Raw genomic sequence first — 24,952 nt, forward strand, 5'->3', positions numbered from 1 at the left:
TTTCCATGTTTAAATATTGGTGTGATTACTGCTTTTGTCCAGTCTGATGGAACCTGTCCCAACTCCCAGGCCATTTCAATTATCCTGTGTAGCCATTTAAGACTTGACATTCCACTGTATTTGATGATTTCCGACTTAATTTCATCCACCCCAGCCGCTTTATTGCACTGCAATCTATTGACCATTTTTTCCACTTCCTCAAATGTGATCCTATTTCCATCATCATTCCTATCCCATTCTACCTCGAAATATGAAACATTACTGATCGCATTTTCACCTACATTGAGCAACTCTTCAAGAAGTTCAAATCTTTCATAAGTGTAGGGTTTCTCTTCAGTGAAGGTGATACAATGGCTGCATAACAATGCAAAAAATGCTAGAATGTGTGTGACTTCTCTATATCATGATTGGCCTATGCGTTTAAAGCACAAACTCAAAAGAACAGTCCTGTCACAAAATGGACATTTGGAGTTTCTTGGTATTCCCATTCAATAAGGAGGTATGAATGAAGTAGAAATACCTAGGCAAGATCACCATGAATAAAAGTTTGGACAAAGAACGACTTCCAGAAAGACTACAGAACCTTGAACAATCTACTAAAACATTCCTTTTTCAGAACATCAGCATATGTTATTTTACAACAGCTCCAAAACCAGTAGTTTGCTATGCATCTGAACCCTGTTTGTTCCTGAGTGATGGTTATTCAAACAAATGGATGAAAAAAGTTTGAGTAAGAATATATTTGGTTTTTTCAACACGAAATCCTAAACCGCAATGACCTGGCTTACGAGCACAAGGAAACGAGCTTCAAACATCAGAAATTACGTGTAAAGATAAACTGAGATGAACTACCAAGACAAAAAAGCTGCATTCCCTCAATAGGAGAGTGCAGACATACACACTCAAAATGAAAGATGGGAATTTCAAGTACAGGCGAAAGCAAAGCTCGCTGCCAAATGCAAGAAACTGACATCAACAAATAATCAGTTTGCATGGACGATACATAGCAGGTCAAGGTACCAGAAAGAGCTTCTCTTTCTTCCTCCTTACAGGTCAGTACGGGCTAAGTAGGAACTATCAGACTACAAAGAGAAGGCATTATATTACATTGTGAGCCTAAAGGCATTATATTACATTGTGAGCCTAACAGTATAGAATTCTGCATCACATTCCTTCTACTTCATAGAAGGATTTCTGAATGTGTAACAGTGTGTGTGTGTGTGTGTGTGTGTGTGTGTGTGTGTGTGTGTGTTTTCAGGTATGGACATTTTTCCTTCTGTAATATTAGAAATTTATTTTGGGTCTCTCAGATGTGAGCACCAAATAAAATTACACAGTTATTGTAACTAAACAATTAGGAAGGTAGTGTGAGTTTCTTAGCAGATAATAATTACAGACAACATTAAAAATGTTAAATTTTTATTGTGTAACAAACTGTAATTTATGCAATGAGGAATCTCAGTGATGTAACAGTTTTATGTCAAATAATACATTTTGTTTCTGGATTGTTCACTGAAAAAGTCTATTAAACAAAAAGGTATGCAGAAATATACAATGAACTGCCAACATTATTTTTTTGTTTCAAAACATGAGATTAAATAAGAGTCATCTCGAGATGATAGTTCATTTAAATTTTAAATACTGCAATAACTTACATCTTAGTCTTAAATCTAGTAACTTTGGATAAATGCTTTAAAATAGATTTTAAAAAAATTAATTATAATACACTGTGTACATGGAAAATGTAATAAGTGATTTTATCAACATCTCACTTTCATATACAGATATTTAATTGGCTTCAGTTAACCAGTTTTGGTAACACTTTTCAAGTTCCTTGTTAACTCTGTAACACTTCATCATGTTTGTCATTTTGTGCAGTACTTCTATTGTGCAACAAAAATACAGAAGAAAGCATTAAGATCTGAGGGAGTAGTATTCACAAAGTAAAGAATCAAATCAAGTTTGATAATATTAAGACATTCACAGAAAAGCAATTATGTGAAAATACTTCATAATATGTTTTGTAGCCGATAGCTACGTTAATGTTTACTGCAGAGATTGTACCAAATGTAACTGTGAACTTTTAACTAAAGCCGTACGAATGAAATAATGCTTTTCATCTAAAAAAATCATTTTCAATCAACTTTGTACTTTCTTTATTATAGGTACATATCAGAAGAAGAAGAAACTTTAGAGGCTCGACAGAAAATAGTTTGTGCATATACATTCAGTGTGCCGCCATGTATGATTCTGACAAGAAATGTGCAGTAACAGATAAATATTAGAAAAACATGAAAAGGTTTAGATGATGGTATGAAGGCAGAATGAGAACAAACTGTCTATGTATAGGTGTTGCCTAATGTTTTTCAGTTCAAGTGGATCTCATGCCTCTACCACAAAACCAAACTTCCATTAGCAATTCATAATTATACGTGCCTCAAAAAGCAGAGTAATTCTGAAGGGGCAGTGTACACATCAGCTGTCACTGAAGATGAGCTTTTATTATCACAGATGGTAAATAAAACAGAATTTTTAAGCTACACAATACGATGAAATTTTCATCTGCACCGTCACTGTGTACACCCACTATTTACCAGTGAAGTACACATCGGAAAGTGTTTTACAGAACCTAATCAAAGTGACACCCTTGGAAATGTGGTATATAAACATTTCTAAATAACAAGTTTACTAATTAATAATTTGGTGAAGGAAAGACAGACGAGGAACTACCCTCCCGCTTTTGCAACCTCCTCCACGCATGTATTCAGTCTTAAGATTAAAGCAAAATTCTGTAGCATCATGACAAACAAAGGAAAAAGGGGGAACATGTACAAGAGTGATCATGAGAGCCAGCAGTAGCTCAGGAGCCACTTTGTAGCATTAATTTGGCCCACAAGTAAGCAAGTTTCTGAAAACTATAACTGACAACAATTCAAACATCTCAGTCATATACAATAACCTAGAAATGTTAGCGTTCTTTGAAACTGTTGAGCAGTCCAGTATAAAAACCACAAAAGGCAGCGAATAAGAGATCTTTATCCATTATATGGGAAGGGAGGGAGGATTGTGGTCCACTGCATTACACTGAACTGCCATCTACACAAATAAGGAACCAAATGACTTTAAGCACTGAACGTTTTTCTAATTCAGTTCAACAGTGACTTACATGTCATCAAAAACATTTATCAGCAGATACTGCTGGATAAGTAATAACATTCCTGCTATCTATTTACATATGTGCAACATCAAAAGTATTACACATATCATCACAAATGCACAGCAAAAGCGTAAACCATTACCTCTGTTCTGACACCAGAGCATCTTCATAATTAATGTCAGTTCTCAGAGAGAGAAATTTCACTTTTATTTTTTACAGGTACCCAGAATTAGTAAGGACAACCGAAGTTCTTAAGTATAACAAAAACATCTCAGTTGGCTTTCGCTATAATTAACATGACCAGGTGGAGGCCTGAACCCAAGGGGGCATGACAGCTCTTACACCTCAATTCTTAAGAAGACAACCAGGTCGTAAGAGCCCTCTGGTCCTGCCATTCATATACTTACATACCAGCAAAGGTATGTGATAAACATGCTCAAATTCACATAACATGAAACTTCTCAGTGTACTGTCACAGTTTCATTTCCCAGATTACAATATGTGCATCATTACTGTTTGGTTCTGGACCTCCTTTGCCCTGTTGCCTCCAGTTGACATAGCCACGCCCACCCATCAGTGTGACGACTGTGCGCCGAGGAACGGCACCTGGATCGTGGGGCGGTGGAGGCTGGCGTGGTTCGGGATCGGGTGGCAATGGAATTGGAGTTGGAGGACACTGAACGAGATTGTCAACTGGTCGGCTGGCATCTTCAGATCCCGACGATGTCGACGCTCGTGAGTCAACAGACCACGAGGACAAGTCCAAAGATCTGGGTCGACCTGCTGCCAAAAGAAGCCTGCGATCTAGAGTGCTCACACGACCTGGCACGGCTGCCAACTCAGGGTCGCTGCGCCGGAGTGAACCGTAACCGGCATCTGTTGCCGTACCACCTACGCCACCATCTGTAACACCTCCTGTGCCAGCTCGTCCTTCACCCTCATAGTCCCGCACATACATCAGTTCTCCATACAGTCCGTACACATCACATCCATCGCCAGAAGCAGATGACGCAGCTGAGCCACCTCCTAGTCCCCGAGGAAGTGTCTTCGAACCACGAGCGAGTGGGTCGATATCCCTTGGTCTTCGACGCCTTAGTACCACAGGGCTCCCGAGATGCACATCATTTCGTAATGCAGATGATGACGATGATGTCTCTGATGATAAGTCACCTCCACCTGTGGGATAATATGCACAACTTTAATTTTTGTGACATTAGTTCTAATTGTTATGAAAGAAGAGGAAGAGGAGGAAGAAGAAGAAGAAGAAGAAGAAGGAGAAGAAAGAAACACATTTTGGAAAGACCTTTTATATGCAACAACATGTACGCTGCATATTTTTGTATTAAAGCTAATTTCACCAAACACAACATGTTAATTTCCGAAGCACTGAAATACGAATTCCAATGTACTTTTGTAAGCCAATCACAGCTCGTCACATGATCTCGCCAGCCAATGTCATCAGATATTCAGAGCATAGGACACGTGATGTAGTCAGCCAATAGTAATATCACTGCTAAGCAGTGTAAACACACAAATAGGAAAAGTTAATCATTTAAATTACTGTACATAGTGTAGCTACATGAAAAGCTAAGCTTTCACATACATTACTGGTCTTTCTTAGGATATGTTAAGCGTATGTTACACTAAAATACATCACACAAATGTGCCAGTAAAATTTTAAACAATGACAATACGTCTGGTCTTCTGGGCTCGAAATTATTCCAAGTGGTTGGTACTTTCAAAGAATCATTTGCAATATTTTCCCCGGACCTCTTCAACGTGGGTTCATTTCAGCAGGTGCATGGGCAGCTACGATGACATAGGAACCCCGTATGTTCCTATACATACAGCATTAAGAGTTCTTACATGTCATCATAAAAGAAATGGGACATCAGGGGACACTCCAAGATCATAGGAATTTCGTAAACCATACTAAAATGCACAATTCGGCTTAAAGGACACATTCATACGTCCAGATTTACAATTAAATAGGCCCCAAGCTGATATTAGGCATTTCAGTGCACTTTTCAGTATGCAGATTTTCTTGGATTACCAGTACTGTATTGTCTCCCATGTCTGGTTCTTTATTATGGTATAATGCAGTACATGCCAGAAGATGAAAATGTGCACTTGAAATTCAGCGAGCAGTTGAAACTAGCCAATGAAACATTTCGTTTCTTATAAATTGATTGCATCTGCAGAAAAGATTAATAAAAGGCTGTTTATTTAGCAAACCAACAAAAATAACTTCATTGATGCGCAAGGCGATTAATGCTAGGCTGCCAAAAATGAAACTACTAAAAAACTGAAACTACTAACAATTTTAGCCTTCCATAAATATGTGAATGTATTTTAATTCACTTGATAGCTGCCAGCCACAGAAATCAGTTTTATTTTCATTTGATGTGTGAACTGCGAACAAAGAGAAAGCAGCAAAATCATCAAACATAAACATGGGTCACTATCCCCCTCCCCACTACAACCCAGACTGCTCTGCACATGTACAAATCTGGCAGCTTAGATGCGCCATAAAAAAATTTCTGGGTAGCATGACTGCTTCTTGATACTGCTACAGCCACACTTCAAGTAGCCAGAAGCGGAACTTACTGTTCATACGCAACTCAATTGTGCATGCGCAGGAACCCACTGGCAACTGCTCAAAACAAACTTAATGTAAACAGTTATGACGTCACACTCATCGGAAGTAGTTTGCTATTATAAAATATTCCATTATCTTTGTCCTAAAAACTTTTACAAATTTTGCTTTAGGCAGGCACTTGTATGTGCATTGTATGTTGTTGTAAATGGTCCTTTGAAACTTAAATTTTATTATGGTTTTATTCTGTCGTTTACATTTTATTGCTGCAGTATTATTCTACAGCAGCGGGATACAGTAAAATTCTTTGTTAGACTATCACTTCTTACCAGTCAAAATTAAAAAAAAAATTAACTCAAGACTAAAACAACGAAAAATTCCCAGAATTCTAAAAGATTCACATCTGCAGATGTACGTGCTAGTTGCGTTTGCGTGAGTGTGTGTGTGCGTGGTGTATGTGTGTCTACTGCTGACAACAAAGGCCTTATTGGCCAAACGCTATATTTGTGTGAATCTTTTTATTGTGCCTATTGTGGCTCAGTATCTCTGTTATATGGTGAGTAGCAACTTTCCTTCTCTCGTATTGTTACATTCCATCCTGAATTTTCCATTGTTTGTCACTTGAAATGTGAGCAAATGTCCAACTGTTGATAAGCTTCAGTGTGGTGCTTGTTATCACAGTCATTACACCTTTCAGTTTCCTTTATTTGACTTATCAAAAACAGCTTTCCATTTTGGATGCTATCAATCCGATCTGAACTACTGTACCACCTTTTTAATTTTAATGTAACCTGTAGTCCTCACTTTTATAATATAATAGGGAAAGGAATGACCAGAATCTTTTATTGTCTCAATGGTATCTTCTAAACAATAGGCACCAATTTAATCAATTGAACCAAAATATTCTACTGCCATCAATTACCATTAGCCTCAGATTTTAGTCATATTGCATATGTATCATAACATCAAAAATTTTCTTACCAACAGAAGCAGGTGACTGCTGATTCTGGGGCTCTTGATGTGTAAATTCTTTGTTGCTGCGAGGCTGCAGTGCCAGTAGGAATGAAATAGGACCAAAATGGGCATGATATGAAATGTTAACACGCCCCGAGATGATGGGTACACCTTCAAGTCGAGGCAGAGGCACTGTCAGACAGACACCAGCATCTGTGCCAACCCAAAGTAAACCTTTGCAAGCCATAAGGGCTGTTACCGTTACAGGTCCTCCATTCCCACTGCCTCGAGGGAGGCATGCAATATTTGAAGCAATGTTGATGTCCTGAAATCAAATGTATCTATTGTATTATGATACTAAGGATTTATACGCACAAACAGACAGATCTGGTAGATCAGTAACTGATTGAAAATATAAAATGTAAATTCTAAGTGTAAAACATAGAAACTAATAACAACAATGTAAGCATATACAGGAGATCCACGACAAGCCCAACTTACTGAAAATTAGTATCTTCTTTTTGAACTGATAGCCCCCTTCTTAGGGGAACACGCAAGCTATACAAAAAGAAGCATCAACTTTCTTCTGTATATCTTTCACATTCCAACAGAAGGCAGAGATCAGGTAGTATAACTTATGTTTCAGATATGCTACATGTGTTCTTGGCTTCATGACTAGTAGGTAGACACTCCTGCACTGCCATATTATTGTTTTAACTATTGCAAATATCTTGCGTACCTGGAGATGCTTGAAGGTCTCTGTGTGGTACAGGCATATCGTGCTGGAATTTTTTAAAGATATCCACAATCCAATACCAGAATGTGCCATCAGATTCACACTGCCAACATGTTCGTGTTGCACACTGAAGTTTTTCTGTACAGATGAAAGATTTTGAAGATGTTAAAATGAGTGTAACATACACATTATCGTTAAATATAAATCACATACATCTCTAAAGACTTTCTTTTGTTTCACAATGTCTAAGCATTTTCTCAAGTCTTGTTCTTTTGTATTTGCCCTATGAAATCTATACAACACACTAAGATATTGAGTTAATAAATTTAATACATCAGTTGCAGGGGAAAAGAAATATGAATGGCCTAGAACTTCACTACACAGTTTGATATTATGTCACCTTTTTAATCTTTTCAAAGCCCATTTGCAAAATGTATGAATTTACTAATAGAATACAATGCTGACGTGTATTTGTAACAGTTGTGTCATATATGCTGCAATAGGAAATTAAATGCTCACAAATAGTGAAATAAGATAACTCATCCAATTTCACGAGTGTGTTTGTGACCTATATAGAGAGAAGTGTCATTAGCCTTTAAATAACCAACAGAATTTCTATGAGTATTGCTGATATACATCACTCACAAATGTAGAAAAGGAGGGGATTTCTATAAAACTCAACAAAATGCATTTTTTCAAATATAGCAGTCACTGTGAATCATATCAAAGCAAAATTTAAATGCAACTCGAGTCCTTAAAATATATTTGAAATGTAAGATTTCACATGGTAGCTCAGTACAGCACATACTCTGCTCTACGAAACTCAAGGATGAGAGAGATAAATTACTGTAACATATTAACTGCTTGGTGGATAGGATATGCAGGAGCATTTTGCCAAAGGTATCCCCATCATGCACACAAAGTTGGACGTCAAATCGCATGTGATCAGTGTGACAATGGTGCCACAAGATGAGACTATTTTAGGAGTGGGGAAAGGCAGTGCATCTGTCAAGCAGCAAGCGGTGATGTTCTTCAATACAACATTGTCCAAACACAGCGACTTCACGTGGGGAACGGTCATCAGGAAGCTGTGAAGACGACAAAGTGTGATACGTCTAATCCAGCAGTTTGGTACTGTTCACAGCATTGTTTCACCTGAATGGGAAGCATTCCAAACCACTGGCACTGCTGCTTGAAAGGTAGGTGGTGGCCAACCATGGTCAATTAGAGCTGCAGGACCACTACATTGTGCAATAGGCAAGAGGGTGATCTCTTTGCCTGACGACCAGTGAGTTGTGTTCTGTTGACACATTGGCAGCACCATTTGCTGTGGTGTCAAGAGCACAGGGATTGGTCCAGTGAGGAATGGGACCGTGCTCTTCTCGGGTGAGAGCAGATTCAGTCTGAGTAGCAATAATGGACTTACCCTCATATGGGAAGAGGTGGAAGATGTAATGCACGCAGGAACATTGTCAAACATGATTGTTTTGGTGGTCCTGGTGTTATTGTGTGGGGGAGGCATAATGTTGCATGGGCTTACTAATCTACAAGTCTTTGAATCCTGTACACTCACTGGTCAATGCTATTGTGACACGGTACTCCTTACACACATACATCTTCTCAGGGGTGCATTTGGCCATGACTCCATTTTTTATGATGACAGTGCATGACAACATTGAACAGTGCAGCTGGAGCAGCCCTTGGAATAAGAGGATATTTGGCAAATGGACTGGCTTGGCTGATCCTGATTTAAATCCCAAAAAATGGTTCAAATGGCTCTGAGTACTATGGGACTTAACTTCTGAGGTCATCAGTCCCCTAGAGCTTAGAACTACTTAAACCTAACTAACCTACAGACATCACACATATCCACACCCGAGGCGGGATTCGAACCTGCGACCGTAGTGATCGCGCGGTTCCAGACTGTAGCGCGTAGAAGCGCTCGGCCACCCCGGCCGGCATTTAAATCCCACCGAGCACACGTGGAATGCACTGGGGAGACATACTGCAGCATGTACACATGCACCAACAGTCATTTGGTGTTAGTCAACCGTGGTTGTGAAGTAATGGAATGCCTTACCACAAGAACTTGTTATCAACCTTGTGGGCAGCACAGAAGTACATTGCAGAATACAGAACATACAGTGATATTCGCAGTGATCACACACCCTATCAAAAATCATGAACTGGTATCACTGTGACTCCAGAGTAAGTATTGTACTTAATTAAAGTGTCATTTCTGTTCGTCTCATTGTGTATTTCTTTCAGTTACCTACTGTACTATACTGTAGCAGTTATTTCTATGTTTGCTCCAACTTTCATCGAGCTATTATACCTGTCAGTAACACATCATGCTAAAGTTACTTTCATTCTTAAGTTTTGCACACCAGTTTATACTGACAGTTTTATATAACCTGAGGAAACAAAATCATCATTGTCCAGTGAGAATGAACTGCTGCTCCAGCCCGTTACGGATTCTGCAGTGGAAGTGCAAGCACTGGAGAAATATTCACTGACTAGCTCACAAATATACACCATTGTCACTGTCTGAAGTTCTCAGGCAGTATCCAGACGTGTCTGTGATGCTGAGTGTCACAGACTATACAAGCCCTTAACTTCGCCCCATTAGCTGTTAGTGTCTGCTCAAGTTGGACTTTGTATGGAGACAACTCAACATCGTCGCACCACTCACTCGCCTACTAGGCGGCTTTCCTCCTGTTGACGACTACCTCCCCGGTGGGTCACGTGTCGAGCCTGGGCTAGGGCTTGCCCACCTACACTGTTGCTGTTTACAGGTCCTTCTGGGCTCTCGTTACTGCATATCACCATCCAGTGTGGGCATACGGCTTTGTCTTAGAACATGCTGGGTACTGGAGTTTAACACTGTCTGTTTCACTATGTTGTCACTGTGATCACTGTCTTCCCTTACCAATGGGATGACACTTGCAACAGCATTTCATTTAAGTGTGGACATCAGCAGCTGTGGCTTCCCACACGTTGACACCAATATCATGCACACTCGCGACCCCGTGCCTCCCTTAAGCCAATAACCTACCCGCTGGCTACAACTCTGTCCTTGTAATTGGCACGAGCAAACCAGTATTTAATCAGGGTTGTTTTAGTGACAGTTCACTATTAGAGTACAGTTACCATTGCACCTATAGCCCACATTCAGGCGAGAAGACGGCGCTTCATTCTGGACTGCCATCAGCCGTTCCACATGTCACCTTACAGGTCACGACCCAATCCATACAGACCCTCATTAATTTTATTATTTCTTTGGGACTCCATTTTGCTCATTAAAGCTGACATCACCAATCTTTCTATGTTCACCACTGCATCACACTTTATTCTTGAAATAATCATCATTAACATCCCGAAAGCAACTATGCATAAAGTAACAGCTCATAAGCCAACAATTTTCATAGTTTCTGACTTTATGTCCCATTTATTGAAACACCAAGTAATCTAAAAAACAAGCAACTGACAGTTTCGTGTTGTAAAAATTAGAAGACCTCAAAACCTGAATAGTTTCACCAACAATTTTTTGCCATAGTACATCATGCAATGCAGATGCTGGCAGCATAATTTTAAAACTTAGTTTCGCAGTGTTGTGCACAAGTGTAAATTAGCCCTCAGATTTCCACACTGATCTCCATTCTTCCCACTTGTCTACTTTGTACCCATATTCTTCAGTCTTCTGAACAGCTGATACTTCACTTTTATCCTATATCATCCTTCTCAGAAACTTCTTTCTCCTTTTTATCCCTCTTTCAGGTATTACTGCTACATACCCAGTTTCAACAAAAATGATCAGTTCCCATTCTCCTTATCCCTCTTCAATCCCCTTCAACCCTTCTGCCAGAAAAAAGAGCCACTGGCTCTGAAAGTTTGCATACGTAATGCTTTTTATATGTGTATATTCAGTTTTAAGTTCTTCTCACTGCTGTAGCCAATTTTAATCTATCTCAACAATATTAGTTTTGACTTTATAATCTATCATAATCCTTTCCAAAAAGACGTCATAGAAACTGACAAACTGTCACATAAAGTAATGACTGAGATCTGTTAAATGCAAATACATAAAACTTTTGCAATATTACATATGAACGCACATCAAAATTACTTAACACTGTATCAATAGAAAATATATTCTTCAATAATAATAATTATTATAATAATATTGTCTACTGACTGGCACTCACCTGCACATCACCTGATGGACCCAGAACCCAGACTTTCTTCCCACATGCAGCATATAGACAAGAATTTATGGGTAAAAGACTTGACACAGGATCCATTCCTAACGAAAGTGTTTGCGGTTCACGAAGCAGCCAGGTGTCATCTGAAGCCTTGCGGAACCTCTGTAAGCTTCCATCTGCCAGTGCCACAAACACTGACTCTCCATGTGCTCTGATCTGAACTACTACTGCTGGTACTACCACACTTCCAACTTCCTCCTGACGTTCTGGTTCTGAGGCTTTGTACAACACCAACCTGTTTTCGTGGAAAACATCAGGAACAACTGCATGATTAATAATTTTAAAACTGAATATCTACTAGCACTAGTCGACTAATTATTATATGACTGCTTTCAAATTATTTTTCTCTTTTCAGAAATAATTTATCACCACAGAGATTTGGTTCGAGTATAGGAAAATATGAAACTGAAATGTGGTTGTGACAGATGTCTCAGGATAATATTATATAGGAGGAGGAGGAGGAAAGAGCAGTCTTATAGAAATACATCATAATAATAATATTGTGCACTCCAGTAAAAATATTGTTTCCAAATAGACACTTTATGTGTATAATTTTCTGATTATCATATTCCGATCATGTAGCAGTAGTGTAGATAGAAAAGGGAAGAAAAATCAAATGAAGAACATAACTGCAACATCGCTGGAAGAGGTTGGCAAAATCTCAAGATATTCTGCAGAACAGTAGAACAGTTGGTTTCATTTTATTTATATAGGGTGCGGCAGAACCAATTCAGCTGCTTTGAAGAGAAATCGTGGTATATAGATAAAAAATGTTCTTATTTTCAAAGCTAGAATTTAATACCATTTTATATTGATTCAGTGCCGAAAATAGTGTCCTGAAGGCAGCAGCTGTTAGCAGCAATACTCTTTTGGGGAAGATCTCTGAAGTTCTGAACAGCTCAATTACACATATTGTGGAGTACGGCATTCACTTCTTCGGTAATCCACTCCCTTAGCTCTGGTGAGTGCGAGGGCAATCTTTTCCTTACGATATCCTCAAAGAAAGAAGTCACAAATGCTCAAATCTGGTGACCACACAGGCCACCCCATATCATCCCTCTCAAGGAGACCCAATGTCGCAAAAACATGTCTCTCAAAGCATTAAATGAATTTCGGGCTGTGTGAGCTGTAGCCCATCCTGTTGGCACCACAAGTCCCTGATCCTCCTCCTGCAACAATCTCTTTCCATTTTGGGCTGCAGAAAATTTTACAACACTGAAACATAACCTCCTGAATTCATGGCTGGACCTTCCTCCTCAAGTTACATGCAAACCTATCACGCTAAATTGTTAAACAGAACACCTAACTGCTAGTTCATGGAAATTTAGTGTCTCTTTTCTCTCTCTCTCTTTCTTTTTTCTTTTTTCTTTTTTGCAAATGATCTCAGCCCAGTACCAAAAATTTTGTTTACTCACAACCCACTGTAGTGAAAATGTGCCTTGCTGCTACTGAAGTGAATGCCTCCAGAGGGATCTCTGCAACCATCTGCTCCACAAATTTCGACAGTTGGCGTGGTCTGCTGGGTTCAGTTCTTGAACCGTCATTATTTTGAAGGGATGGAAATTCAAATCAAAAGACAGAAAACTCATCAAACTGCACTCTGAAAGCTCCAGTCAAACAACATGCCTTTGAGCAGAACATCTTGATGTTGCTCAACTGCTGTTCTCTTCAGCTGCACATTTTCTTGTTTGTGACGGACGTGTGTCGGCCATGTGCATCTCTGTGGTATCAAATTCCTCCGATTGCCAATCGTCGACTGTGTCGGGTTAGCATTAGAAATGGCACTGTTTCAAGGAATGTTGAATCTTTGCCAAAAGCCAAAAGCTCTGTCGCGGTCATGCAACTGCTGTTTTCAAAGTGTGTACACACACAAACGCACGCACACACACGGCAAACTGCAAACTTCTGATGTGCTCTAGTCCAAACCATGCTGGCTACCGAAATGGGGTCATCGACGAAACAAAGGGCGACCACACGTAACTGCCTCCTTCCATCACTGCTTGAGCAGTTATCCCTCGTGAGGCGTAGCGCCGTATACCAATCCTGCCTCGGAGGCGGTTAAGTGGGAGATGTGTCTCAGAGCTGGATAGTGACAGATGGTGACGCGACACTGGACGCACACGTAGTTTATGTATCAGCCGATAGAGGACAATATTGGATAGGGGGACTGTGATTTTAGTTTCGATTGTGCCCACTAGAGTGCACTAAAGTAATAGAATGTTTGCACAAACTGTTCTAGTATTTTCATAAAGTGTTATTATGTCTTTTTATATATATAAAACGTTATAAATGTGTGTTAGCAGTATGAATGATGCGTGAGTGTGGTTTAAGGTTAATATGAAGGTAATTGTTTAATGAGTTATGTAGTGGGATTTAGTGTGGGAACATTTCGAAGAAGTATGGATATGGACAAAGGGGATTTTAGTAGAATAGATTTGTAAAGTAAGTTTACGATAAAGGGAATATTGATTCAGGTATAAATAACAATAGTAAATAACTTTATGCATAACCAAAACTTAAACATATTAGATAATAATATCAGTAAAAAGTGCAGTCATTAGGTTTACTATTTTGCGATTGGTTATTGATGATAAGTGCGGATTAACGCAGGAGAATGTTGTTTTGCTATTGGCTGTTGAATAAACTGACCAATGGTAAAGCAATATTCTTCGCGTGCCTTTCTCTGCTGGTAAAGAAGACTTAAGAGTATTCTAGAGAGGAGTCGGAGCCTAGCCATGAAACAGTTCGGACGTGTGTAGTAGTAGTAGTAGTAGTGCCAATGGAAATAATAAGTTGGCCGATCTAGCAGTGTTTCGTACAAAAAAGTGTGGTAAAGTGACGGCATAATTATTCCGGTGGGCGTGTAGAACTTAAGAAATTTTTAAGTGAATTTTGTGACGAGAAAAGACATATATTCCGCATGGCGTATTGAGCAGGTTGGTGGCTAAAAACTGTGACTGCATTAGGTACCGACAGACTTAATATTTGGTGAGCATTATCAATCAAAAACAATCAGTATTTTTGTAGCTATTATGTTTTCAGGAAATGCAACACCATAAACTTGCTAACGTGAGGGGAAGGGATTGTAAGTGACTGTGTTAAGACTAGCATGGGCTTGGCAGTGATACTTGTTCACCTAAGCTTCAGAATATATTAATTGAGGACAAAATTTCCAACCTTTCATTTGAGTGAAAACTTTCTCCCGAAACGTAAATTAGTGACTTAAATTGCAGCCTGGTTAACGTTGAAGTACAGTAAGTTTCACTCGGCTTTCCTACTGATGATCTGTTGAGACAATGTTGACAGGTAGATGCAGGTTCATCGCAAAAGGGACGGAAGGAACCGCGCCGCCACCCTTGAAACAGTTTAGCGAGTTCTGCTGAACCCTGTACTAACTCTCAGGAGCTACAGGAAAAACTTAGATCCCTTCAATACAGACAGTATCTTCAAAGGTGTGCATCTGGCATGGAGATACATAGCCAATTGTCATAAAATGAACTAAATAAAGACAATTTTAACACTCTTTTATAGTCTTACCTCCTGCTGTCTGTTCCCATCCAAACAGCATCTGGGGAACCACGAACAAATTCAACTGCTGTAACCCTCGTTTCAACCAAGTCGAAGGCAGTCACTTCACGCAGCTGTGCTGCTTGTTGTTGTGGCTGTGCCAGTACAGCTACATGACTGCTAGCACCGTCTGTGGTGCACACCCACAAGTACGACGCAGGCCGCCTCCCTCTCCTACTACTCCTATGGTCCCGTGTTGCAGCCAAGGACCCAGCCGAGTAGAAACAACCGCAGCGCACCTGCGTAATGCAATTTGTAGGAATGTGAATGAAGTGAATTAAATAATTAGGTAAGAAAACTAGAACTAAAGGACAATTCTATTTTTAAAAACTTGTACTCTCAATGTTGTTTTGTTGTGGTCTTCAGTCCTGAGACTGGTTTGATGCAGCTCTCCATGCTAATCTATCCTGTGCAAGCTTCTTCATCTCCCAGTACCTACTGCAACCTACATCCTTCTGAATCTGCTTAGTGTATTCATCTCTTGGTCTCCCTCTACGATTTTTACCCTCCACGCTGCCCTCCAATGCTAAATTTGTGATCCCTTGATGCCTCATGACACGTCCTACCAACCAATCCCTTCTTCTAGTCAAGTTGTGCCACAAACTTATCTTCTCCCCAATCCTATTCAATATCTCCTCATTAGTTACGTGATCTACCCATCTAATCTTCAACATTCTTCTGTAGAACCACATTTCGAAAGCTTCTATTCTCTTCTTGTCTAAACTATTTGCCGTCCATGTTTCACTTCCATACATGGCTACACACCATACAAATACTTTCAGAAACTACTTCCTGACACTTCAATCTATACTCAATGTTAACAAATTTCTCTTCTTCAGAAAGGCTTTCCTTGCCATTGCCAGTCTACATTTTCTATCCCCTCTACTTCAACCATCATCATCAGTTATTTTGCTCCCCAAATAGCAAAACTCCTTTACTACTTTAAGTGTCTCATTTCCTAATCTAATACCCTCAGCATCACCAGACTTAATTCAACTACATTCCATTATCCTCGTTTTGCTTTTGTTGATGTTCATCTTATATCCTCCTTTCAAGACACCATCCATTCCGTTCACCTGCTCTTCCAAGTCCTTTGCTGTCTCTGACAGAATTACAATTTCATCGGCGAACCTCAAAGTTTTTATGTCTTCTCCCTGGATTTTAATACCTACTCCAAATTTTTCTTTTGTTTCCGTTACTGCTTGCTCAATATAAAGATTGAATAACAACGGGGATAGGCTACAACCCTGTCTTACTCCCTTCCCAACCACTGCTTCCCTTTCATGTCCCTCGACTCTTATAACTGCCATCTGGTTTCTGTACAAATTGTAAATAGCATTTCGCTCCCTGTATTTTACCCCTGCCAGCCACAGAATTTGAAAGAGAGTATTCCACTCAACATTGTCAAACGCCTTCTCTAAGGCTACAAATGCTAGAAACGTAGGTTTGCCTTTCCTTAATCTACCTTCTAAGATAAGTCGTAGGGTCAGTATTGCCTCACGTGTTCCAATATTTCTACGAAATCCAAACTGATCTTCCCCGAGGTCGGCTTCTACCAGTGTTTCCATTTGTCTGTAAATAATTCGTATTAGTATTTTGCAGCTGTGACTTATTAAACTGATAGTTCGGTAGTTTTCACATCTGTCAACACCTGCTTTCTTTAGAATTGGAATTATTATATTCTTCTTGAAGTCTGAGGGTATTTCACCTGTCTTGTACATCTTGCTCACCAGATAGTAGAGTTTTGTCAGGACTGGCTCTCCCAAGGCCGTCAGTAGTTCTAATGGAATGTTGTCTACTCTGGGGGCCTTGTTTCGACTCAGGTCTTTCAGTGCTCTGTCAAACTCTTCACGCAGTATCGGATCTCCCATTTCATCTTCATCTACATCCTCTTCCATTTCCATAATATTGTCCTCAAGTACATCGCCCTTGTATAGACCCTCTATATACTTCTTCCACCTTTCTGCTTTCCCTTCTTTGCTTAGAACTGAGTTTCCATCTGAGCTGTTGATATTCATACAAGTGGTTCTCTTTTCTTCAAAGGTCTCTTTAATTTTCCTGTAGGCTGTATCTATCTTACCCCTAGTGAGATAAGTCTCTACATCCTTACATTTGTCCTCTAGCCATGCCTGTTTAGCCATTTTACACTTCCTGTCGATCTCATTTTTGAGATGTTTGTATTCCTTTTTGTCTGCTTCATTGACTGCATTTTTTATATTTTCTCCTTTCATCAATTAAATTCAATATTTCTTCTGTTACCCAAGGATTTCTACTAGCCCTCATCTTTTTACCTACTTGATCCTCTGCTGCCTTCACTACTTCATCCCTCAGAGCTACCCATTCGTCTTCTACTGTATTTCTTTCCCCCATTCCTGTCAATTGTTCCCTTATGCTGTCCCCGAAACTCTGTACAACCTCTGGTTTAGTCAGTTTATCCAGGTCCCATCTCCTTAAATTCCCACCTATTTGCAGTTTCTTCAGTTTTAATCTACAGTTCATAACCAATAGATTGTGGTCTGAGTCCACATCTGCCCCTGGAAATGTCCTACAATTTAAAACCTGGTTCCTAAATCTCTGTCTTACCATTATATAATCTATCTGATACCTTTTAGTATCTCCAGGATTCTTCCATGTATACAACCTTCTTTTATGATTCTAGAACCAAGTGTTAGCTATGATTAAGTTATGCTCTGTGCAAAATTCTAACAGACAGCTTCCTCTTTCATTTCTTAGCCCCAATCCATATTCACCTACTATGTTTCCTTCTCTCCCTTTTCCTACTACCGAATTCCAGTCACCCATGACTATTAAATTTTCGTCTCCCTTCACTACCTGAATAATTTCTTTTATCTCATCATACATTTCTTCAATTTCTTCATCATCTGCAGAGCTTGTTGGCATATAAACTTGTACTACTGTAGTAGGCATGGGCTTAGTGTCTATCTTGGCCAATATAATGACACAATTAATAGTTTTCAGACAAACAAACTTACATAAACTAAGTTAACATTTCCATGCTACATTCAATACACATGATACATTACTGCACCTCTGTTTCATGCTGCGATCTGTATACTGGCTGGGCACGTACAAATAGTGGCATTTTTGTCGAAGGTCGTCTTTCTTGCTCTGGCACTTCCCATGCAGGCGAGTTGTTTGGATCCAATGCCAACTGAGCGAGTCTTAGTTCTGCAGAAAGGAAAATGAAAGCGTTGTCTCAGTCAGATGTATATCCCACATGATTTCATTTTACAAATGACTGATAGTATTCACCCTGACATCTCATAAAAATAATACCCCCTCTACGGGGAAAAATTACTGATTGCAGAAAGAACTGAGGCAATAGTTTAAACTGACCTGTTATCCATTCTTTCTTAACAGATGGATTATCAGTCTGAAAGGTAAAAGTCTCTTCCTTTCCTTTAGTTTTCACAGCCAGCTGCAAACAGCAGGAATCAACCCAAGCCATTTCTTCATCCTTCTGCTGAATTGATCCTTGTATTTCGGAAAGAATACGTCTTATTCCTGGCACATTCAAATCCTGCAGCAGAAAGTATGTATAGTTGCTTAGATTATTCCATGTGTTAAGATAGTATTGTAATGTATGGAAGCCACATTACAATTGCTTTGTATAAAAGCTGCATTTTTGGAGTAAATATATCTTTAAAGTAAAATAAAATACAAAAACAATATTACAACTATTTTACTTTTACAAGGAAGCCTGGACTTTGGTCTACTTTCCAACATAATTTCCATAGTATTATGGCACTAGCACTATGTGATCAAAAGTATCCGGACACCTGGCTGAAAATGACATACAAATTCTTGGCACCCTCCATTGGTAATGCTATAATTCAAAATGGTGTTGGCCCACCCTTAGCCTTGATGACAACTTCCACTCTCACAGGCACACTTTCATTCAGAAGCTGGAAGGTTTCTTTTGGAATGTCTGCCCATTCTTCACTCAGTGCAGCACTGAGGAGAGGTATCGATGTCGGTCGGTGAGACCTGGCACGCAGTCGGCATTCCGAAACATCCCAAAGGTGTTCTATAGGATTCAGGTCAGGACTCTGTGCATGCCAGTCCATTACAGGGATGTTATTGTCGTGTAACCACTTCGGCACAGGGCGTGCATTATGAACAGGTGCTCGATCGTGTTGAAAAATACAATCACCATCCCTGAATTGCTCTTCAACAGTGGGAAACAAGAAGATGCTTAAAACATCAATGTAGGACTGTGCTCTGATAGTGCCATGCAAAACAACAAGGGGTGTAAGCCCCCACCATGAAAAACACGACCGCACCGTAACACAACTGCCTCCAAATTTTAATGTTGGCACTCCACACACTGGCAGATGATGTTCACCAATCATTCGCCATACCCACACCCAGCCATCAGATCACCACATTGTGTACTGTGATTCGTCACTCCACACAACACTTTTCCACTGTTTAATAGTCCAATGTTTACATTCCTTAAACCAAGCGAGGCGTCATCTGGCATTTACTGGCGTGATGTGTGGCTTATGAACAGCGGCTCGGCCATGAAATCCAAGTTTTCTCATCTCTCACCTAACTGTCATAGTATTTGCAGTGGATCCTGATGCAGTTTGGAATTCCTGTGTGACGGTCTGGGTAGATGTCTGCCTGTTATACAATTACAACCCTCTTCATCTGTAGGCGGTGTTTGTCAGTCAACAGACAGCGTCAGCCTGTACGCTTTTGTGCTGTAAGTGTCCTTTCACGTTTCCACTTCACTATCACATCAGAAACAGTGGACCTAGGGATGTTTAGGAGTGTGGAAATCTCATGTACAGACGTATGACACAAGTTACACCAAATCACCTGACCACTTTCAAAGTCTGTGAGTTCCGCGGAGCACCCCATTCTGCTCTCTCACTATGTCTAATGACTACTGAGGTCACTGATATGGAGTACCTGGCAGTAGCTGCCAGCACAATGCACCTAATATGAAAAACATATTTTTTTGTGGGTGTCCGAATACTTGTGTTCATGTAGTGTATAACATACAACCAGCTTCTGAAATCCATTTTCAAAAAAACATGTCACCTGATTTTGCAACCAGTCTTGTACTGATGTTCTGACATTGTCATCTTCTTCATAGCAGTGACAGGCGAGGCGCTTCATTAAATTCAAGAACAAATTATAGTAACTCTGTGCTTGGTCACAGCTATATGGAGGTAACCATTTAGTTCCCAACCAAATGATGTGATCAGCCTGCTAAAAGTTTTGTTCAGGATTGCAGATCTCACAATAGATGTCTGCAATGACTATGCTACCCCAAGGCGAAAAGCAGACAAGCTAAACATGCTACCCATCCCAAAAGCATAGAGTACATTTTTTTTGTTTTGGGCTGAAATTGTTTGCTGCAACTTCAGGTTCTTGGGAGAAATTACGTGCCACCGTTCCACGAACTGTCATTTTGATTCTGGGGCTATGTGGGCAACCGACGTTTCATCAACCCTGACAATTTGTTTTAAAAATGTATTCCATTTGGCACCAAAGTCTGAAGGAAAGTTACAGGACTGGCTAAGCAATTCATTTTGTGGAACTCAGTGTTTTTGAAATCCAGCATGCACCTACTTCTGACACTGTAACTGTTCTGTCACAGTTTCGCATGGAACACTTCTCAAAACATGAGGAAAGGCATAAAATAGTGATGAGCATGTAGCATCAGTCATCTCAAATCTTTTTATCTACTTTCTGCACTAGGTCATCAGTAATGACATACGGTTGTCCTGTTTTTCATTGTCCGCATTTTGAGTGGCCATCTAACCATTCCTGCACTCTTAGCACTTTTTACTTAAAGTTAGCTAATCTGATGATGAAGTTACTTAAAGTTAGCTAATCTGATGATGAAGTCCAGGATAGCTTCCAAATCTCTTGCATTTCACAAATGAGTAACAGCATAGATTTCACAGCAGGCAGCATTTTCAGTCAGTTGTGCCAGTTTGAAAGTATATAAACAAACACTGATTCAAGCAAAAGCTACCTTAACAGTGTTTGTAGTTAGCCAGCTGATGAAGGTACTTAGTGAGCATGTACAGTACAGTGACCCCAAAGCTCCAATACCGTATTTACTCGAATCTAAGCCGCACTCGAATCTAAGCCGCACCTGAAAAATGGGACTCGAAATAAGGGGAAAAAAAATTTCCCGAATCTAAGCCGCACCTGAAATTTGAGACTCGAAATTCAAGGGGAGAGAAAAGTTTTAGGCCGCACCTCCAAATCGAAACAAAGTTGGTCCATTGTAATATGAGACACAATTTAGGTAGAATGAATGACGATACTGCTACAGTAGTTTGGTTCGAGTCGTAAGCTTAGCAGTTAAGCTTTACTACGTAGCCATTGCTATGCGTCAGGCGCTCCGTCCGTATTTATACGGGTGCCCTTCCTTTTTCACGTGCTTCGTCTGGTTTGAATCGATTGCTTATTTTGCTTTGAGCTGACAAGTGCCGCTTCCTTTGTTATAGGTGTTTGCGTCACTCTTAAGCTGAAAATGCATTACTGCACTGTGTCGTGCATTGTTTGTCGCATTCTGATAGTGCGTGTTTATGGCCTGTCGCGGCTCACAGCTTTTGTGCGCGCTACCGCCGCGTACAATTAAAAAAAAAGTGAGGAATCGTCTCATTAGCGAAACAATGGCAAGAGACTGCTATTTGTTGTTACTTACACTGCTGCTTTCTTTGATAATGATCAACAAGAATCAAATAATAGACTGCGTATGATAGAACATGTTCTGAACGAGAGTTAGGCGAAAATTTTTCTCCGTTTGAAAATCTTTGCGGCCGCTTCTTTATTACATCAAATTCTGCACAGAAATTAGAGTCATCTTAGATTTAAAAATCTAGTCACTTGCCATGCTTCATTTCTGACTGTATCGCTGTTAGGCATAAGAATAATACGAATATAAACATGACACGATACGTATATTCTTCCGCGTTTGCTGTTGTCTCACTCTAGTTTCGTAGTTTATTAGGCAGACAGGATTTAAATGAGAGAGCAGCAAACACGAAAGAATACATGGCAAAATGTTTATATCCGTATTATTCTTATGGTGAAGAGAATACTGTATGTGATTCAAATTTCATCAGGTTCCTATTAGCAACCATCTCTTCTCACAGATAGGAAAAAATTCTGAGAACGTAGAGTTGGCCATATTGACAAACATCCCAAACAGTCTTGCCAGTCAGATTTTCGTAGTACACTGAAATTGTGCTACATTCGAAGATGAACAATACGGAATTTGTATTTACTTCGTTGGATAATGTATGAAAATGCAGTGGTCGAAACTCGCGGCGGAGAAAAAAAAACTCGTCTTCCACTTTTTTTTTAAATTTATTTACTGACGCAGAGGTTTTGGCGCCAGTATTTATCGTTGTGTCTACAGAGCATGCGTGCGTAGCGCTACATATATTCGACGGCAGAAGTTAGTTGTGGCGGCACGTACCAACATTTTTCATAACTTCCGCTTGCTTTGCACTCGATTCTAAGCCGCAGGCGGTTTTTTGGATTACGAAAACCGGAAAAAAAGTGCGGCTTAGATTCGAGTAAATACGGTAGTCATAATTTTAAAACAGTACTTACTTTAAGAACATATCTCCTAAATCATCTTCCTCCATACATCCAAGAAACAAAAATAACTGTCTTTGCTGACAATACAAGTTGTTATAATCTAGCCTAAAGGGGTAACTTCCAACACTTGAAAATGTAAATATATTTTCTCGAAAATTAACAACTGGTTCTCTGCAAATGGAGTGTCACTGAATTTAGATAAAAGCAATACATGCAATTCAGTACTGCACAAAGCCTGACACACCATTAGAAATATTGCACAAGGCAAATCAATGAGTGAAACACAATGTTATCAATTCTTTGGTTTTCTCACCTTATAGTTGCCTTTCAAAGTTGAAACAAGATCAGCTATTCGACTTACGACCTCATAATCGTGCATGAGGTCATTCATCTCTGCACACAGATTATCTGCAGCTCCACTGCCACTCATATTTGAATCGAGTGATGTGGAACTGCGGTCTGACTTAAGACTTCCACCACGATTTAAGCCAGCTGCCAGCAAACGACTCAAAGTAGGTGATGTACTTGTATCCACAACCTATTGAAAAAAAAAGTAGTTTTAGTAGGGCTTAAAATCTATACTTGTGGCCACACTAATGATTTTCAATTCCTCGCCTCACACATATACACAAAATAACAGAACTAACTTGACACTAAACAACTGCACTGTTTTGAATTTGCATTGACTCAACAAAGATCATGAAATTTTTCACAAACGAAAGATGAAAGAAGACAGCATGCCTTAGTGAGCATTGTGTTTTATCTACATGAGGAAAGTCAGTGCAGCTGTATCTATAACACAATAACCAATAATAATGATCTCCAGCACAATAAAAATTTTCCTCATGAGATGGTATATTCATCTAGAAAAATCCTGGGGCATTAGACGTGCTGGTAGAGATAAATTCACTAATTCTACATGATTTTATGGCACCAACACTATCATTAGCAATATCAAGACATTAGGAAAAGGATGGACTGCTGCTTACGGTAAGAGGACACGCCGAGTTGCAGACAGGCACAACAAAAAGAATGTTAGACATATAGCTTTCAGCCAAAACCTTCTTCAGAAAAGAAGACACACACACACACACACACACACACACACACACACACACACACACAAACAAACAAACAAACAAAAATCAAGCACACCTCATGCACACGACTGCCATCTCTGGCAGCTCAGACTGGAGCATTCCTAAATATTCCAGCAAGCTGCCAGAGATGGCAGTCATGTGTGCATGAAGTGTGCTTGCTTAAGTCCATACTGTTTGCTTAACAGCCAGTTTTGACCCACATACCATCGTCAGTTTCATAAAATCATTCACAACATATTAGGCGATATAAAATCAATAGTGTCAGATAATAAAATCCATGTATTCATCACTGCTGTCACAAAGTAATATAAATTACAGTCTGGCATAGTTTATGATTCATGGATTTTGTTATCTGATGCCAATGATTTTATATTACCTAATATGCACAGGCAGCAGGCCACATGTGGCCCGCCCCTCACTATTTGTTCTTTTTCCTTTTCCTTTTTCATTCCCTCTCAAAAAAGGGAGAGTGTGGGTTCTTGCATAACTTAGAACTTTCGAGCCGAGTCCTGCTGGCATTGGGGCAGGGGGAATCCCCATTTGGAATAACAACTCACCTCATGGCACATTGATTTCAAACTTATGGCCCTTATGTACCCATGATTGGGGGGAGGGGGGGGGGGGGGGTGCAGCCCACAGTACTGTACATCCCTTTTGTAAATAAATTTATGAACATGACTATAGTCTGTGGATTAAAACTTGATAGTTAAATTAAGAAATTTTATCAGCAGCTCTTGGTAGTACTCATGACTTTCGTCAGTTTTCATTAACTCCTCAGTGTATGAAAAACAGTGATTCTGTAACGAAGGAAAGTAAGTTAATTTAGGGCTTAATGTCCTGTTGACAACGATGCCATTAGAGATGGAGAAAAAGGCCGAACTGAAAAACAATGAAAGGAAATTATACATACCTCAAAGACACCATCCCAACAATCACATAATTAATTTAGAAATGCAATGGAAAAATTAAAATCTGGACAAAGAG

The 24,952-nt window shown here is 39.7% G+C and overlaps 1 protein-coding gene across 3 annotated transcripts in view; it reads right to left on the minus strand.

Annotated features, from left to right (window-relative positions):
* Positions 1 to 1,402: 1,402 nt before the first annotated feature.
* LOC126177093 (rho guanine nucleotide exchange factor 10) overlaps positions 1,403 to 24,952 on the minus strand; it is a 543,115-nt gene continuing 519,565 nt past the window's right edge. For all 3 annotated transcript variants that reach the window (XM_049924346.1, XM_049924345.1, XM_049924344.1), the window contains 8 exons: positions 23,182 to 23,406; positions 18,630 to 18,813; positions 18,322 to 18,461; positions 15,243 to 15,511; positions 11,649 to 11,940; positions 7,447 to 7,581; positions 6,735 to 7,032; positions 1,403 to 4,333 (listed from right to left, as the gene is read on the minus strand). In XM_049924346.1, coding sequence (XP_049780303.1) covers positions 3,630 to 4,333; positions 6,735 to 7,032; positions 7,447 to 7,581; positions 11,649 to 11,940; positions 15,243 to 15,511; positions 18,322 to 18,461; positions 18,630 to 18,813; positions 23,182 to 23,406 — 2,247 coding nt within the window. In that variant the 3' untranslated portion in view covers positions 1,403 to 3,629. The remainder of the gene's footprint in view (positions 4,334 to 6,734; positions 7,033 to 7,446; positions 7,582 to 11,648; positions 11,941 to 15,242; positions 15,512 to 18,321; positions 18,462 to 18,629; positions 18,814 to 23,181; positions 23,407 to 24,952) is intronic.

The sequence above is a fragment of the Schistocerca cancellata genome, chromosome 3 (assembly GCF_023864275.1).
Source record: "Schistocerca cancellata isolate TAMUIC-IGC-003103 chromosome 3, iqSchCanc2.1, whole genome shotgun sequence".
Taxonomy (NCBI): domain Eukaryota; kingdom Metazoa; phylum Arthropoda; class Insecta; order Orthoptera; family Acrididae; genus Schistocerca; species Schistocerca cancellata.